The following is a 19,584-nucleotide window of genomic DNA, read 5'->3' as shown; positions in this document are numbered from 1 at the left end:
CGTTCTCATCTTGGTTTTCGGTGATGAAAACGGGACATGGACAGAGTACGAATCATCAGGTAACCCCTATACCCATTTTCCAATCTGAATGTGAACATGCTGAGGAAGACAATGTTAGCATATCTGATAATATTGTTAGAATTTATTTGGATGCCATTCAAGATGAGGTAGATTACTGGAATTTGGCGGTTGTTTGTGATGTTTTAGGTGCGAATCCTCCATTATCGGTAATTGAGGGATCCTTTAGGCGAATCTGGAAAAACCTAGGGGTGGATAAGGTGGTGGAGATTGAGCATGGGGTTTTCCTTGTTCATTTTCTAACAACAGAGAATAGGGATAAAGTAATAAATGATATTAGACCCACTTTTGATAAGAAACCAGTGATTTGCAAACCATGTCATAAAGATATTGTGGATTTTAAGGATGAGGTGAAGGTGGTTCCCATTTGGATCCACTTGAAGAATCTTGATCTGAAATTTTGGGGGACTAAATGTTTGAGCAAGATTGTGGGTTCCATAGGGAATTTTGTTCAAGCAGATAAATCCTCAATACAACGGAGAAGCTACAATTTGCTTGAGTACAAGTTGAGGTAGCACTCACTTAGGATCTCCCTGAGTGCATTAAATTTCATGATAAACATGGCAACTTGAAGTCAATAAATATTGGTTATGAATGGAAACCCTGAAGGAAATAATGCCCTTGGTCCAAGTATGCATTCAATATTAAGTCTAATAAATGCGGTTCAGTATTAATTAACAAGTTAATAATTCAGTGAGATCAAGTGAGCTGAATGCCTAGCTAGAGGCCGCTTCAGTTCAAGTGGAATTAATGATATTAATCCACAGCTTGCTCTTGACTGAACCCGTAGGGTCACACAAATAGTATGTAAACGGATCAAGTATTTAATGGCATTAAATACTCTATCTATGGATATTCGGAATCGACGGATCTTGGTTTCAGTGGGAGCTGAGATCGTCACAAGCAAGTGAATACTCCGGAAACGATGGTATTGCCGGAAACGGAAATATGGATCGTATCGGAAATATAAATATTATCCAAGTCATAGATGCTGCCGGAAACGGAAACATGGTAGGTATCGGAAAATATTATTGGAAATGGAAATATTGCCGGAATCGGAAATATTACCGGAAACGGAAATATTGTCAGAATCGAAAATATTATCGGAATCGGAAAATAGTTCCGGAAACGGAAATATTAAATATTTGTTTGAAACGGAAATTAATTCCGGAATCGGAAATATTAAATATTGTTCGTATCGAAAATGAATTCCGGAACCGGGAATTTAATCGGAAGCGTATCGTACGAATAAGCATCGGACGAGGCCTGCCGGACGAAGGCCCAGCACGAAGCCAGGCCATCGCCCAGCAAGCAAAGACGTGCGCCAACGCCCAGCCCAAGGCAGCGCCAGGCCCACCACAAGGCAGGCCCAGCGCGCCAAGGCGAGGTTGCGCAGCGTGGGCTGCGTGGGCCGAGCGCACGCGTGCGGGCGCCCTCGTGGCTCCGTGCGTGTGTGTTTGTATCCATGCACAATTCCTAAATCTATTAGGGTTTGGTGTATGATTAAATTCCTATTCCTAAAAGGATTATTTAATTAAATAGCGTCCTTGTAGGATTCTAAGTTTAATTAAATCGTATCCTACTAGGATTCCAATTCCTTTTCCGAACCTCTATAAATAAGGGCCTAGGGTCATAATTTATGGACATGGGATTGAAGTATTCTAAGGGTAAGTTTTGAAAGAAAAATAAGCCAAACACTTGCAAACACTTGCAAACACTTAACCGAATTTCCTAGTAACCTTAAGGGCGATTCTAGTTGGTCTAACTTGAGGCGGATACGGACGTACTGTGGACTATCTACAGAGGGACGACATTTGGAGTCCTAAAGACTTGTTCTTGTTCGGTTCGGGCGCAGCTAGGGAGGGCACGCTACAAAGTGTATGCTCCTAAATTATGCTAAATGATTATGGGTAAATAATATGTTTCCTGGCATTAAGGTTTTTCCGCATGATTTATGTTTTGTTATATGTATTATAACCTAACAGTGGTATCACGATCCTCTTATTATTTTCATGATCTAAATTGCATAAACATGGTTAAATATTACAAATTTGCAAGAACTAAAAGGGGTGATTAATTTTCGTAACTGTTAATTAATTGCAAATTGCGTTTATTTAATTATATGTACGCAGTTTTTCGGCAGTTTCTTCGTTACTCATCCAAATCGAGTGATTTTTGTGTCAATTCCGCATGTAAAAGGCATTCTAAAATTTTGACAAAAAAAAGTACTTTTCGGCCGAACCCAGAATTCTCAAATTCGAAGCCTAACTATGACTTTTCGGAGGTTTTAGTTTTTCGAACGCAAAATTTTGTAAATTTAAGATGTTAAATTAAATATTTGCGATTCTTGTTGATAAATCTTGAATTTTTTATTGACCTACTGTATATGTTTAACAAGTTTGAATGCCTAGCCTTGTGAATTATGCAATCTAATTTGTAATTATGATTAATTTGTTGAAAATTGGAATAATTTAGAATTAATTTGATTTTCATAATTAGTTAATAATTTAATTAGATACCTATGATTAAAAACCACCATAAAAATTGTAAATTTGTGTTAAATTTTAAATTTTTATGACCTAGACTTGAATCCATGTTAATCGGAAATCAATTAATTAATAAATTTTCGATATTTCGCCCTAAAATTATGAAATTAATTTGATTTATTAATTTGTCATTAATTTTGAAAATAAAATTTTAATTTTTATGCGATTCACTCATATAACTTGCACGCACAAAGCAATGGACGCTACGTGTTACCCTTAAGGGGTGTTGTATAGTGCGGGCATGCGACGACGAGCAAGGGAGCTCGTCGCCCATGCGGTACGAATGCAATGAGCAAGGCTATGGTGCACGAGCACAAGGCAGAAGCCCTGCCTTGTGTCGTGTGGTGTGAGCGATGGGCGAGTGGGCAAGGGCGAGAGCAAGGCAGCGAGCATTCGCGTGCAACGAGCGCTACGCCCAGCATCGAACGACAGCGTGCAGCGAGCGATGGCTCGCGTGCATCAAGCGCTAGCGCGCGCAGCGAGCAGTTGCCTCGTGTGCTTCGATGGTACCTTGCGATGGTGTGCAGCGACGAATGCGACGCAGCACATAGGCTGCGCGCACATGGCCAGCGATGGCTGTGTGCGTGTGGCCTATGGCTGTGCGTTGCGTGATGATGTTGCGCACCTTATGTTACGATTAGATCGTTTTAAAATTTTAATTTGAAATTTTCAGTTTACGTAATTTTAAAATTAATAATTTAAATTATTTTCTTGGATTTTAATTTTGAATATTATAATTATAATAAATTTCATTTATTCTAATTATTTTACTAAAATTAAAATCATGAATTAATTTAAATACGACTGAAAATAAATTAAACATGTGGATTCAATTATAAATTTATATGAGCTTTAAATTTTAATTAAATTTGTATGTTTCCGGTTAGACTAGAAATACATTTTTATGTTTAAAATTAGTAAAGCATATGAATTTATTGGTTTTAGTGGGAGCATTTTAGTCATAAACTCTTGATTAGGTCTACAAATCCTTAAGGTTAAAACAACTTGATTAGAATTAATAAGGACTGAATAATTTGTAGATTATTGTTGCCCTTGATTAATTGCTGCAAATATTTATGTGATGCATAACGTGTTTTACTAACCAGCTATGTGGGCCATTCATGATAATGAATGGGTGAATGGTATATATTGTATATGTACTGTTTTGCAGGTTATGAAATGACTAGTATGGCCCAAATAGGATAGAAAATATGGTATGCGTACCATTAATTTGAATGTAATTGGTCTAAAGTACCAAAATTGTTTTTCAATTCAAATATGGTCTGCGTACCATCAAATAGTTGTAATTAGTTTAATTATAGCTTATCCTATTTGAAGAAAATGGCGCCTCCCACGGAGATTTTCGAGACGGACTTTGAAGTTGAAGCTTCAAGATGAAGTCGGGCCATACTAGATCACATTTATCTTATGCATGCTTTAAGTTATTTATTGCTTTAAATATGTCTTAATTATGCATGAGATTGTGGCTTGATTATGTTGCATGATTAAGGATTTTAGTTCACTTAAAATCTAACCAACATAGTAAGAGCCTTAAGTTCCAAACTTAAAAATTGAGTTAAAAGGTGCCATGCCAAAATATACACTTGCTTGGATATCCTTTACATCAATCTAGTAATAGTTTTCGCTCAGCGAGGTGTTACTTATTGGTCCTAAAGGGGCAAGGTACACAAATAATTGTGAGTACATGTTAGTTTTGGTGAAACTCAACGATATAAGTAAGGAGTCCTTTTATGTCGTGGAAAAATCGATAGGTTTACCTAATAAGTTCTTAGACGTACCTATCAACCAAGAGTAGTTTCTAGACTATTAGCAAAAGGCTTTTGCTTACCTAAAATGTTTTAGAATTTAGTCGACAAACTGTGCTTAATTCTTCAATGGTTTTAGGATCTTGGAATCATTTTATTCACACCTGCCGGAACACATAACTCGAATAAAATGCTAATGACTCGTTTAAATTGCATGATTGCTTTAATATTCAAGTTATTATTCATGATAAATGTTTAGACTTTGCATGCTTCAATGTATGTTTTAATTATTGTTTATAATTAAATATCTTGCACTGTAGTAAACCCTTTTAGAAAGGTAACAGTAAATTTCCTCGATTGGTAATGAATCCAAGAACGATTCACGGAAATGAGAGAAAATGAGCAATTTAAAATGTACGTTTCTTTTAGCGACTTTTATGGTTGTTTTCGAATATCAAAATCGAATGGCAAACCAATTGGTGCTTGTGAATTCAAAATACACTGTAGTTTTGAGATCATAAAGCATTGAGCTTAAACGCTCAGCTTTACCAATGGTTAACAACATAATATCTTTGTCCATTTAATTCTCGAATGAGTTTAGTCCCTAGACATTCGAATAGATCGATGCTTAGAGAACTTTAGAAGCTTCTGGTAAGATCATCTAGTTGAAACAGAATATTCAACATAAATTAAATGGAAAGAACCTTGTTGGAGTGACATTGGACATGTCTAACAAAATATAAAAGTCAACACTAGAGAATTCAATTCTTAAGGCTATAAGAAAGGGTACAAGAAATAGGAAAACAAGGAACAAGTGAAAGGAATTTACAATTCTGTTTCTACCTAAAAGTTAATGTTTAAAGAGAAGTGACCTAGCAATCAAACTTCCTTGGTATCATATACCGCTTAAGGTTCTTACTTCGGTAAATAACTCAAACAATGGAAGCTAGGCTACACTAATGACCTACAAGTGGGAATGAAGCATGGCAATGCTACATTAGTTGTAGGGTCATCTAGTTTGTTTTTAAGTCCTTTCAAGGCTGGAACTTAATGGCTATCTTGTTCCATAATCAACATACCTAAATTTCTGTTTTCAAACACAGAAAGACTCACATTCAGAAGAACAAAAACAATGCTTGTTTGTTTGTTTATATGAATGAAATGGTCATTTACGGTTTGAGTCAATATGCTTGATTAAAACAAACAACTCTTTAAAAATAAGAACTTTACTAGGTTCAAATCAACCCCTTGATTTGAGTTCCACTAATCTTTGGCATTGTTTCTTAGACCATATCAACAAGTTAACATTCATAAGCTCTATTTTGATGGACTTTTGAAAGTTGATTGATTTCTAGATCAATTTAAGACAAGCTAGTCTTACTTGTTGAAAGTAACAAACTATATGAACTATTGTTAGAACGCCTAGACAATAGAGTTCAAAGCTAAAGAAAGATTTTATGACTTTATTATTTCACATGGATTTGAGTGAATATATGTTTATTTACTCAAAGTGATATAAATTTGAATCTGTTTGGCTAGTTCAAAGATTCAGAAGTATAAAATCCACTTGGCAAGAAATCATAAAGATCTAGGTTAGATCATGTTGTTGATTACTTATACCAAGAATGATCATCAATGATTGTGTGTAGTAAAATTCACAATCTAGCTCCATAAGATATGGCATATCTAATTTGGAATGATCGAAGTCGATTAGTACTTGATTCGATCAATGATGAATCATAAAGACTTTTCCTATAATTTCTAAACAAAATGCTCAACTACCACCAAACTAAACCAAATTCGTCAAAGCTATTGAAAAGTAATTTCATAATATCTTTTCATAATATATCTAAAGAGTTCCTAAACTCAGTGGGAGCTTAGTGTTTGTTATTCAACAAACTAAGGCCCAAATATAGATATATGTTTCATTGTGATTTATTCAAATGAGACACAAGGGTATTGTTTCTACCATGAATTTTTTAGAACGTAATGTTTGTTTGCTCGAAATGATGTCCTTTTGGAGATTCGTTTCCAAAATGACAAGTGGGAGAAAATAGACCTCAAAAGTCTTCGAGGCGAACAACAAACATAAACGGACAATCTGGAGGCTTTTCGAAGTTCTTTAGAAAATCCGAACACGTATTCTTTAAGGACTTTAGAAGTGGCTTTTAAAGAATAGACATCTCTTAGAAGACTTTACAAGTGCTTCAAGGAGAACAGAATATTCAAAGGACTTTCAAGTGGCTATTGATATTCTATTGTTTGATGTTCTATACCCAAGTAGGCATAGAGTTCAAGTCACTGAAACTATGAGATTCTTCTATTAGATAGTGAAGAAACATGGAGTTCAGGTCACTGAAGCTATGCAATTCTTCTATTAGATAGTAAAGAAACCTACAACTTGCAGTCAAACTATTAATGAGTTTGTGACCTGTAAGAAAGCTATGACGAAACCCAGATTCCCTAAAATGGTTAGTGAAGGAAATAATGCCCTTGGTCCAAGTATGCATTCAATGATAAGTCTAATAAATGCGGTTCAGTATTAATTAACAAGTTAATAATTCAGTGAGATCAAGTGAGCTGAATGCCTAGCTAGAGGCCGCTTCAGTTCAAGTGGAATTAATGATATTAATCCACAGCTTACTCTTGACTGAACCCGTAGGGTCACACAAATAGTACGTAAACGGATCAAGTATTTAATGGCATTAAATACTCCATCTATGGATATTCGGAATCGACGGATCTTGGTTTCAGTGGGAGCTGAGATCGTCACAGGCAAGAAATGAATACTCCGGAAACGATGATATTGCCGGAAACGGAAATATGGATCGTATCGGAAATATAAATATTATCCAATTCGTAGATGTTACCGGAAACGGAAACATGGTACGTATCGGAAAATATTATCGGAAATGGAAATATTGCCGGAATCGGAAATATTGCCGGAAACGGAACTATTTTCTGAATCGGAAATATTATCGGAATCGGAAAATAATTCCGGAAACGGAAATATTAAATATTTGTTCGAAACGGAAATTAATTCCGGAATCGGAAATGTTAAATATTGTTCGTATCGGAAATGAATTCCGGAATCGGAAAATTAATCGGAAGCGCGTCGTACGAATTAGCATCGGACGAGCTTGCTAGACGAAGGCCCACCACGAAGCCAGGCCCACGTCCAGCAAGGGAAACACGCGCCATAACACGCCAGCCCAAGGCTGCGCCAGGCCCACCGCAAGGCAGGCCCAGCGCGCGCCCAAGGCTGCGGCAGTCGTGGGCTGCGATGCTCGGGCTGTGCGCGCGCGCGCATGGCGCCCCTCGTGGGCTGCTGTGCGTGCGTGGGTGTTTGTGTTCACATACGAAACCTAAAACGTACAAGATTCGTTTTGATGATTAAATTCCTAATTCTATTTGATAAATTAATTATATAAGAGTTTCATTATGATTCTAATTTAATTAATTCGTATCCTAATAGGATTCCAATTCTGTTTCCATACCCATATAAATATGTGGCCTGGGTTCACAATTTATAACAAGTTTTCAAGTATTCATAGTGAGTTTTGAGAGAAAAATTCAGTCACATTCCTTGCTCAAAAGTGCCGAAATTTTTAGTACCTTAAGGGCGATTCTAGTTGGTCAATCTTAAGGCGGATCCGGACGTGCTGTGGACTATCTACGGAGGGACGACACTTGGAGTCCTAAAGACTTGTTCTTGTTCGGTTCGGGCGCAGCTAGGGAAGGCACGCAACAAAGAGTATGCATCTAAACTATGCTATATGATTATGTGTAAATAATATGTATTCCTGGCTTTATGGTTTTTCCGCATGATTTATGAATTGTCATATGTATCATAACCTAACAATAAATTGACAATGATTGAGCATTTGAGCTATGGAAATGAAATTTTTTTTTTGTTAAGAGTAAAGTATATTAGAAGGCTCAAAACACACACGCCCCATAGGTTAGCTCTTACAAAACGAACCCTCTAGGAGGGACCCTAAAGAAGAGCTTGGGGAAGAAAACACCATAAAGAACAAAAACACTCTATAGGGAGTTAGTCCACTCCCTATCTACACGACTAATCTTCTTTCCTATTGTATAAGTGCATCTATTTTTTACAAGAAATTGTATGTGCTGTACAGTTTTATCAATCCTACAAATTTTATGATCTCAATACCCTTTGTTCCTTACTTGCCAGATCATGTAAACTGTGGCAGCAACTGCAACAAGGAGAACATGCTTCCTCCACTGTGAGGCTTTGTAACCATTTCTAATCCATCTGCACAAAGTGTCCAGACCAACAGTTCTATAAGGAATCTGTAACCACTGCATGACAGCAGAGAAGCAACCTATGGCATAGGTGCAAGAACCAAAAATATGGTCTTGAGTTTCAGCTGCATTCCCACAGATCACACAGGCATCAGAATCACTGATGCCAATATGGAACAGTCTTGCACAAGTAGGGAGTCTTTTCAGCATAGCCAGCCATAATATAAACCTGTGTTTAGGAACCACACTCCTTGTCCAGATAAAAGTGGACCAGTAAGGTGGAACAACCTCTGGGAGCAACTTTTTGTACACTTGAGAAATGGAGTAAGACTGACCATTAGGCCAAGTATTACATCCAACAGACTGCACAAGAGTGTGTTTAGGAACCACACTCCTTGTCCAGAGAAATGGAAATGAAATTAATGGGTTTTGGATTTGAATTTTATTGAATTTTAATTAATGGGTTTTGGATTTGAATTTTATTGGATTTGATTTATTGAATTTTATTAGATTTGATTTATTGAAATTAATGGGTTTTGGATTTGATTTATTGAATTTTAATGAGAAAATTGAATTTGAATTTTATTAATGTTGTTAATTAGTTATGTTGATGCTGGAAAGTGGAAACATAGGTTGTAGAAATTGGTGTTTGTTGGATTGTTAAGGAAGATAGTGGATTAGATGAATGGAGAGGTTTTATGATGGGTCGTAGAGAACAATTGTAATTTTGAAATTTGGTTGTAATAACTGATACTTGTTACTTTCGGAATCAATTTTTTTAAAAAGTATCCTTTTTAATTTATGCATTGATTAATGATTATATGGTGAGCGGCGTACGATGATGACCCACCATCCGTGAAATCTTGGCTCTGCCACTAACTGGTACTAATATTGATGAATCAACGAGACGTAAAAAGGAAAGGGAGAAAACTGAAAAAGTATGTATTGTAATAAAAAGTGAGGCAATAATAAATATGATACGTAAATTGCATGAAAGCACGTACACATACAACATACAACATACAACATACAACATACAACATACAACATACCTAAGGAACATTCTCCATCGCCCCAATCCCATCCATTCACCCTAAGGACGAGCACATAGGGTGCCACGTTGATCCTACTTTAATTTATTTGCTTTTGGAGTTCTGGCTTTGGTATAAGGGCATCATACCGAGTGCGTCGAGGCGGATATCGGGCATGCAACAACAAACACATATCAACTAAAAGACAAATAGCTAAAAGACAAAAAAGGAAGTACCATTCATGTAAAAAAAGTACCATTCTGTAAAAAAAAAATACCATTCTGTAAAAAAAAGTACCATTTGTGTTTAGAAAAGTACCATTTAATTTTTTTTTTGTCCTTTTTCCTATTTTGTCTTATGTTCTGATATGTATTTGGACACACATATCAGGTATGTGTTTTTACTTCCTCGCATCATACCCATGATTTTCTTGTTTTCTATTCACAAATTTTACTGTTTTCAGAATTTCTCTTTCCTAATTAAACTGGAATAATCTTAATAACTTCAATATTTCCTCTATTTCTTAAATATTGTACATTGATTGACTTATACTGCTACAACATATTACTTTGACTTTTAATATCTCAAATTATGTATAAGTAAAAATTATAAAATATTGATATTAGAAAATATATATCGATACGAATCTAAAATGACCCTATATGTCTACATTTTTTCTTACGTGTACATCATAAAATGTGGCTAAAGTCGTAGTGTGAATAATGTAAAAAATAAAATAGTGCCATATTTAAGAAACGAAGGAAGTATTAGTGTAGTAAAAACATTATCCTACGTCATACTTAGTACTACTAAAAGGTAACGTTCCATGTGACATCGTTGTCAATTTTCAGTTTTTGAGGTTATAATTTTGAAAGCATATATGTATATGAATTAGATTAAATCACGCACTAAAAAAGAACAATGATACCTATAGTAATATGTTGGTTTTGAAGATAGAGATTGGTTTGTAATACTTTATAGGAATATAAGGTTGTTAATTATAAGGTTAATTATGGTCTTGACAGTTTTAATTAAGGTGTTTAGGTTGAGAAGAATCCTTCCTAGAAGGTTGAGAAATGAATGGAATGTAATCACTTAGCAAAAAAACATATGTATGGGTTGATTTTGAAAACTTATAAAAATAAAATTTATATTTTTTGTTTTTAGTTTACTAAAAAAATAGATCGGAAATTGAAAAATAAAAACAATTTCGAACAAGGACGGATCAAGTTTGCAATTACTTTTATCCTCACCATTAAAAAATATTTTTTTAATGGTAGATGGACCTGTTTTGCATGATAAGGAGTATATTTTACTTTTTAGTCATTTCATTTTTATTTAAACGAAAAAAAGGAATATGGAATCTAGAAATAAATAATTTTCATTCTAGCGTTTCATTTTTTTTAAAAATGATTAAAAAACTAGATGCAAAACAAATGGACTCTAAGAAAAAGTCACATATTATGTAGGTAAATTTGTCAAAAACTACCTTATAAAATATGATTTTTGCGAAAAACTACCTTATAAAAAAAATGTTGTAATAAACTACCTTATAAAAATTTTATGTTGTAAGATACTACCTTTGGCCATATTATGAGCATTAATTCAAAATTACGACGTTGACTTTACTAGGTGCATATTACGCGACATCTAACGGGAAAGACGTAATTAAATGGCACGTGACATATATATGGTAAAGTCAATCCCGAAATTTCAATCAAACGTTCGTAATTTGGGAAAAGGTAGTATCTTACAACATAAATTTTTTATAAGGTAGTTTATTACAATATTTTTTTTATAAGGTAGTTTTTCGCAAAAATCATATTTTATAAGGTAGTTTTTGACAAATTTGCCTATTATGTAAATCAATATAATTATAAATTCACCATGATAACATGTAAAGAAGTTCAATTCTTAGTAACTAAGTCAGCAGAATCCTTCGCTAGCTATTACGTAAATACGTAGTACTCCCTCCGTATTTTAAAAAGAGATATACTTTGATCGGCACACAATTTTAGGAGAATGAGTGTAATTTATTATAAGATGAAAGTGGGGTAATAGATAAATTATTAATTATAGTTACAAGATTATGTGAGTAAGTGTTGTTACCACAAGAAAGAGAGAAATATTAATACGAAGTGTATGGAAAGTGGGGACCAAAACATGTCAATAAAAAAGGAAAGTGTATCTCTTTTTAAAAATACAACCGTTTAAAAAAAGTACTTCTCTTTTTAAAATATAGAGGGAGTATTACATAGTACCCATTTTACTCACCCTTATATTCTCTCTCTCATAGTATTAATTAGTTAGCTTTTATATATGTTGGGAGAAAAAATGTTGATTCTTAAAGTTCATTCAAAACTTTGGAAAAAAAATTAGGGTTATTTTTGTTTTTATTCAACTTCCCTTACTTCTTTAATTTCATTCTTCATTCTTCATTCTTCATTCATTCTACTTTTAACTTTGCAAATTTTTTTGTAATTCCTTGCTTTAATTTGAAGACCCGGCCTTACTTGTTTGCATAGCTTTAATTTTATAAAAGCTATATTGTGTCCTGAGTTATGTGGGGCAGTCGTCTGTGGTCACAAAATGCATGGCACTTTGCACCATAAAAACATATTCCTACACCAGATACAGTAATAAAGAGCAATTAATTAATTAGTATTGTACTCTACAATTAATTAATTAAATATGATTTAATTACAAATCATAATCGCCTTACTTAGCTTATGTTAACAAGAAAAAAGGTGATCCAGATTTAAATATATTTACAGATTACAGCACTGTTAAATTTGTTGATAATAACAATTTTGTATGGTGTATTTTGATTACGTGAGATGATCCCACCAATAATAGCCAATGGGGGACACATCAACACAATCATCATCATCATAATCTCTCTCTTCATTTCTCACTTTTATTTTCTTTCTTCCTTGCATGCATGAGGGGGCAAAGCAGCCCCTCGATTTCCCCTTTTCTCTCTCATCATATCAACTTTCTTTTAATTTAATTTCTTAATAAGCTCATCAACACCAGACACACGTAGACGTAGCTGAACCGGCCGGCCAACTAGTACTTGTACAGGATTATCTGGTAAAGGAGTTATTTCAACCATGTAAACCAGAGGTATTAACTAGACTTGAATCCTGAAATTAATGCACGTACTGTAACAATAACACTACCAAAGACACTTAGCGAACCCACAACCATAAGTATTGCACTGGATTATTTGGTAAAAAGAGTACGTTGTACGTTGTTTCGACCAGATTATAACTGGAGATCTTATATAAGTAGTGAAGTAGTAAAACCCTAAAAATGCAACAATTTCACTTCTATTTCTTAATAAGCTCATCACCACCATACACACGTAGCGGAACCAACCAACTAGTAATTGTATTATTGTATTATTCCGGTGATAGAGTTATTTCAATTCCTTTAATTTGAAACCCTAAAATGAAGCACAACATGACAATGTCATCATCAGACACACATATCTACCCTATAATAACACGTTAACAACCCAATAAATATTTGCATTGAATTATCTGGTAAAGGAGTTGTTTCGACCAATTAAATTAAGATATATGCATGTAGTGATAAATCTATCTCGTTTAGTTTGAATTTTAATTAGAGTATACGGAGTATATATCAAGCTCTAAATTAACAGGTGAGGTACGAGTATCCACATAAAAAAAAAGAAAGGTACAAGTAGCAGCACCACTAGGTAAGTAGCTAATACTAATACAACATACTGTAGTACATGTTGACAGTTGAAAGCATCACTAATAAGCTTCGAGGTTAAGGAAGTAAAAAATAATAATATAATGAAAAGAGAATGGAAGAATAAATAATAAAAATAAAATTATGTTGGTTTTATAATAAAAACAAAAAGAGGGAGAATAAAAAGGGGAAAACACACACTCAAAAACCCTTAATTGTATAGCTAACTAGCAAATAAGCTTTCTTCTCCTCTCCCTTTCCATCTTTGCTTTGCTTTGGTTTGGTTTGCTTTCTCAAATATCCTCTCAATCTGTTTTGGTGGTTTTATCTTCTTCTCGTATACTTTGATTCTCCACCATATCCCCCCCAAATTAAAAGAACCCACCTTCTCTTCTTTCTTCCATCAACCTTTTATAAAAGAAAGAACCTAAATTTTTAAAAAGATAGAAAGAAAGAAAGAAACAATTAAAGATTTCACCCAAAAATAAATACCTTAATAAAAGAGAGACTATGGTTTTCTCTTCAGTTCCACTCTATTTAGATCCTCCCAATTGGCAACAGGTAATTTCTGCTTCTTTTTTTTTTTTCTTTTCTTTTTTACATAATTTCAGCTTGTATTGCAAGGAGGAACAAAAAAGAAAGATGAATATAAAGTTGATGAGAGATTATTATTCCCTATTCCCTATTCTTTGTTATGATATATATCTTTCAATTCCATTAATGAATAATTGAATATACCTCACCATTTAAAGTTGGGTGCTTGTTTGTATTAATATATGGTTTGTTATTTCATTATTTGTAGCACCCTAATCATCAGCAACTTCTCCAAAGTAATAATAACAATGGTTCAGTTGGAAATAACAACCATGATCATCAAAATCATCAACAACATCTCCTTCAACCACCATCTATACCTCAACATCCCGGCCAATCTCCGATGGGGATGGGTGGTGGTGGTGGCGGAGGACAACTTATGCGGCCTAACTCGATGGCGGAAAAAGCACGCCAAGCAAAGATCCCCCCACCAGAAGCTCCACTAAAGTGTCCGAGGTGTGATTCTTCAAACACCAAGTTCTGCTACTTCAACAACTATAGCCTTACACAGCCCCGACACTTTTGCAAGTCGTGTAGGCGGTATTGGACACGTGGTGGGGCCCTTAGGAACGTTCCTGTGGGTGGTGGTTGTAGGAGGAACAAAAGATCCTCTAGTAAGTCCTCCGGAGGAGGAGGTGGTGGTGGTGGTGGTAGTGGTTCTTCGTCTTCTAAATCTTCTCTCTCCTCTCCAACCAGAATCGGGATGGTAGGAGGGGAGAGAATACCTCTACACATGGATTTAGTTAGTACAAGTGGTCTTGGCCCTAATTTCACCGGGCTTCCCTCAGGCGGAGGTGGGTCAGGGGGGATGTCGTCGTTCATGGCATCTTTACAAAACATAGCTCAATTAGGGATGGGAAATTTAGGTCTGAGTTTTGGTGGGGGCCTCAACACACCTCCTCATCACCCTCTAGGAGGATTAGGAGGGTTGTCTGGTGGAGTTGGAAATGAGCATCATCATCATCATCATCATCAACATCAGTTGGATTTTCCTCAACTAAACCAGAATTCAGTTAATAATCAACAACAAGTACATCAATTCCCTAACTTCTTAGGGGGTTTTGAAATCCCTGGTTCTTCAGCTGGTGCTGGATTATACACATCCTCTTTTCAAAATGATCAACAAGGAATCGACGACGATGATGAGCATCAACATCAACATCAACATCAACATCAACATCAAAATCAACAGAATGAGAATGATGATCAGGTTAATAATCTGCAAAAGAGTTGCCCATCTACTATGATGTCGCAACTCGCACCGGTGAAGACGGAGAGTGATGCGCAAAGGCTAAATCTAGCCAAACAATTCATGGGAATTTCAACTTCAGATCCAAATAATAACAACAATAATAATAATAATGCAACGGGTCATCAATTTTGGGGTGGTAACATTGGCAACAACAACAACTCAGCTGGTGCTACTAGCATGTGGACCGATCTCTCAGGCCTTAACTCTTCTTCCACTAGCCATCTCTTATGAATTTCATAACTAGGGTACGTTAAGTTGTTGGTCTACTTAATTAATTAAATTGTTTGTCTGACTAAAACTTGGGCTTCTTGGGAAGAAGCTGATCGATATAATTAAGTCATTGATATATCCAGCCAAGATTTTCGATCGACCGACACGACCGTCATCACTCTTTCATCATGACAACACGAGCTAGGGTTGAGGTTGAGATGCATATCATTTTGGCGTCTCCCTCTCGCGTACAATGCCATGATGAGTTAATACTACTACAAGTTAGTACGTGATCACATATACTCTAAGCTCTTTTTAATGTTCTTACTTTACTTTTCTGTTTTTTTTCCTTCTCTTCCTTCAATTTCTTGTTGGATGTATGGTGCTTGTATTTTCATTGTGGGGTGTGTATCACTTTTATATTAATCCTTCTTAGCTTTGATGATAAACTATTATTTTATTAATTAATTTATAATGTAAACTAACGTATCTTATTTACTTCTTCATCTATGTACACATCAAGAACCCTTAAAATCAATCCGTTTTTAAGTATTGCATTTATTCTTTTCACTCGGAATAACTTGTGTAATTGAAATACAATAACTAAATCCGGATGGAGGTAGTGTATTTTGTGTTACTTAAATATAACTTATACTAGTATATGTGCATGATGATCGTATAGCCAAATTAAACTAACCATGAAAAAAGATACTGTATCATTAAGGTGTACTAGGTAGTACTAAGAGATATGGAACAACATTACATGGTAAACAGATAGCTTTCTGTTTCTATCTCTTTGATGGAATGGTCCAACCTAGTTGGTTTGTTTCATCCTTGAGTTAGTTTAGGTTGTAAATCTGTTTTGAGCTTAATATTATTCGATCTTGCTTGCCTAGCAAAAAAAAAAAAAAAGTATACACATTCTATGAATCAAAGATATTCGTTTCGTCAAAGTCTAGGCTTGAAGTACTACATATAACAAGATTGGTACTTTAAAAAAATGAATAGAAGTTAATTACAAAGCTCGAGAAAATAGATATATAGATATCTACACATACACAATGTTCAAGGGGAATTTTAACAGAGATAGATTAGCTAACAAGAGAGAGAGGGTATGGTTATTAAGACGTTGAGATGATTCCAAGGTATATGCATGAATAAGAAATGATTGGTGTACGGAGAATGTAAGGACAAGTAGTTATTGCATGGTAGAGATCTAGAAGCCAAAAAATGGCAGGAAAATGTCATAATTTGGTAATAATAAGGAGGATTTGATGATAGTTATTTAAGGGACAAGTACTTGTTTGTTGTTTGGTGATGAGTCATGAGTGTGAAAGCCGAAGAAGAACAACTTATTTTACAACAAATTTTGAAGAGAAAAACGCCAAAATTTCACTCAAAACCATGCAACATAAAATCTATGTTTCTCTCTCTTACATTGTTTGTCTAGTACTCGTATGCAGTGAGTGAGTGAGTACGTAGTAATCAGTGTTGACTGTCAACAGACTTCTCCAACTAACTATGTTTTCAGTTAATACTAATAAAATAATAATTAGAATTGTTCATCAATGATTTAGCTTTAATTTGATTGAGGGGGAGATGATGATGATGATGATGATGATGCATGTAGGGGTGGAAAGGGAAAATAAAATGTCCATGAACGAATTATACGAGATTCAAGAGGAGACGATTATGTGATAGTTAACGGATCCTACTATATATATGTACACCTACTGTATAAGGCATTTTGTACACCATGCTTTTCTATTGGTTGAAATGTCATATTTATTGTCTTTCATTCTTATTTTTTAGTGGTTTGATGATATGTCAACAAATTAATGGTGGTGTACAAGAGAATCTTGTACACAAGGTGTACATGTAGCCTTTTCCGTAGTTAACTTAGTAACTTGCATGATTTGTGGGTAATTTCACTAGTAAAAATGAATGCATTGCTTTAGAATATTCACACTTTAATTACATAAAAATACGTGCTAAGTTGATAATTATGAAAATAAGGAATCACTATATCTTCATTGTGATTTGATTGTCGTGCAGCAGTTCCAATTAAACTGTTAACATGTTAAGGAGTACTATATAATTTCATAATTACACAATATCTTTAAATGTAAACACGAGACAAATAGTGTTACTTTGAGTCGTAGTAGTAGTAGTAAAGAATGGTGATAGAGTTGGCAAGGAGAATCTTATAAATGTTTCCTCGTCAAAAAAGGGTATATACTTCATAATTAAGTTATCTCATATAATTGGTGCTGGGACCTGAAGCTCCAAATTTGCTCATTGCATTCCTCCTCTAACTCTGAATTCTCTAATCGATTAATAATTGCAATGTTTCTCACATTGCTGTTCAAACTTGACTCAATCTTTTTCAAACTTTGGGAAAGTTTACATGGGGTAAATCATACAAGGATATAGTATATGTATATGCATTCATTAGTTATATTCTTTGTTTCTTTTTTTTATTTTAGTTAATTCATAAGACATCCTACATTGGAGTAGTACGTATGTAATAATTAAAATAAATAAATTAATAAATAAAGTTGATAATTACAGAATTATAAAAACAAAAAAATGGGTGGCAATGTGGCAATGGGTGTATTATATGGGTCTAAAAAGGGAGAAATGAGGAATCTTGGATTTTGCTTTTCTTTAACGAGGACCAAGACAGTACCATATATGATATATCTCTCTTTCTCTCTCTTGTGGGGATATGAAGATAACAGTTAGACCAAAAAACTGGGTTGCTAAAAATGGGGAAGAGCGTAAATGGTTAACTAAAAGGGTATAAGAGAGAGCAGCGAGCAGGTAATAAAGTGAAGTGTGTACGTCGTTGTTGATCCAACAATATTTAATTTATGGTTTGCTAATTTGTTCAATTAAAGCAGCAAAATCAAAGGGCCCCGGAAACCTATTTAATATGAGTCCGGATCCTCTAGAGTTTTAATAAAACTCTAACTCTACAAGGTAGAGTTGTATCTAAACCATACATTTTAAAATCAATGGCTCATATGATGAGAAAAAATAGGAAGAATTTTGGAAAGATAATATATGAACCATTGATTTTTTATTCAATGGTTGATATCATCAAACTCTACATTGAAGAGTTATTTTAAAACTCTAGAGGATCCAAAACCAAATTACACTACAAGAATTTGTATCTTTAACGACAACCTAATTACGACGGGTCAAAAATCCCGTCGCAAAAGCCTTTTGCGACGGGGCTAACAACCAAACAATGACGGGAATAACCGTCGCAAATGTCTTTTACGACGGGTTTATGACGGATTTACGACGGGATTTTCTATTAACGCGGCCCCCTTTTATGACGGGTTCGCGACAGGAAATCCCGTCGTTAATCAACGATTATTGGCCTTTCGCGACGGGATTTCCCGTCGTTAATAGTACAATTTCTTGTAATGTTACAATCTAATAATATACTTCCTCTACCACCTGAAAACGGAAAAATATACTTCCTCCGTTCATTTTTACTCGCAACGTTAGTCATTTCACACATGCCACTATACAACTTTGTTTATTAATACTCCCTTCGTATTTAACTAAAAAATACAGTTTAACCGGCACATAGTTTTAAGAGGGTGAGTTGAATTTATTAAAATAAGATGAAAGTGGAGTATTAATTTATTATTTATTGTAAGAAATTGACAGTAGATGCATTGCTTATTGTAGTAAAAAGAGTATGTGAGTAAATGTAGTGACCACAAGAGATAGAAAGATTAATATAATTGGAAGGAGGACCATAACATGTCAAAAATAGAAAGTGTATCTTTTAATTAAATACGATGGGAGTAACTTTAATTCTTTTAAAACAAATATTATAAAAGTTTATATTTGGAAAATACACATTGAGAGAAATCTAACAAGATCTCACATGACTATATTTATCTTATCTATAAATCAATGATAATAATCAAAGTAAAATATATGAATAATGCAAAAAGATTTAAAGTTGCGAGTATTAAAAAACGGAAGAAGTATGAAATTGTTATGCGGAACCTACTAATAATTCAATTCTCCTTCATTTGTTACACTTCCTATGCGATTTTCTTTAACTCCTTCACTATCATCTCTTCACTTCCATT

The 19,584-nt window shown here is 34.5% G+C and overlaps 2 protein-coding genes across 2 annotated transcripts; one reads left to right on the top strand and one right to left on the bottom strand.

Annotated features, from left to right (window-relative positions):
- Nucleotides 1–8,560: 8,560 nt before the first annotated feature.
- Nucleotides 8,561–10,113, bottom strand: LOC130463463 (uncharacterized). Its single transcript, XM_056832597.1, has 3 exons — nt 10,110–10,113; nt 9,510–9,589; nt 8,561–9,022 (listed from the first exon to the last, which is right to left on the bottom strand). The coding sequence occupies exons 1-3, from the start codon at nt 10,111–10,113 to the stop codon at nt 8,561–8,563; spliced, it is 546 nt and encodes a 181-aa protein (XP_056688575.1).
- Nucleotides 10,114–13,619: 3,506 nt separating this feature from the next.
- LOC110800974 (dof zinc finger protein DOF2.4) lies at nt 13,620–15,972 on the top strand. The gene is made up of 2 exons (XM_022006286.2): nt 13,620–13,971; nt 14,213–15,972. The coding sequence occupies exons 1-2, from the start codon at nt 13,921–13,923 to the stop codon at nt 15,485–15,487; spliced, it is 1,326 nt and encodes a 441-aa protein (XP_021861978.1). The 5' UTR covers nt 13,620–13,920; the 3' UTR covers nt 15,488–15,972.
- The last annotated feature ends 3,612 nt before the right edge of the window (nt 15,973–19,584 follow it).

This window comes from Spinacia oleracea, chromosome 6 (assembly GCF_020520425.1).
Source record: "Spinacia oleracea cultivar Varoflay chromosome 6, BTI_SOV_V1, whole genome shotgun sequence".
In the NCBI taxonomy this organism is placed as follows: Eukaryota; Viridiplantae; Streptophyta; class Magnoliopsida; order Caryophyllales; family Amaranthaceae; genus Spinacia; species Spinacia oleracea.
This window is presented reverse-complemented; position numbering and strand designations above follow the sequence as displayed.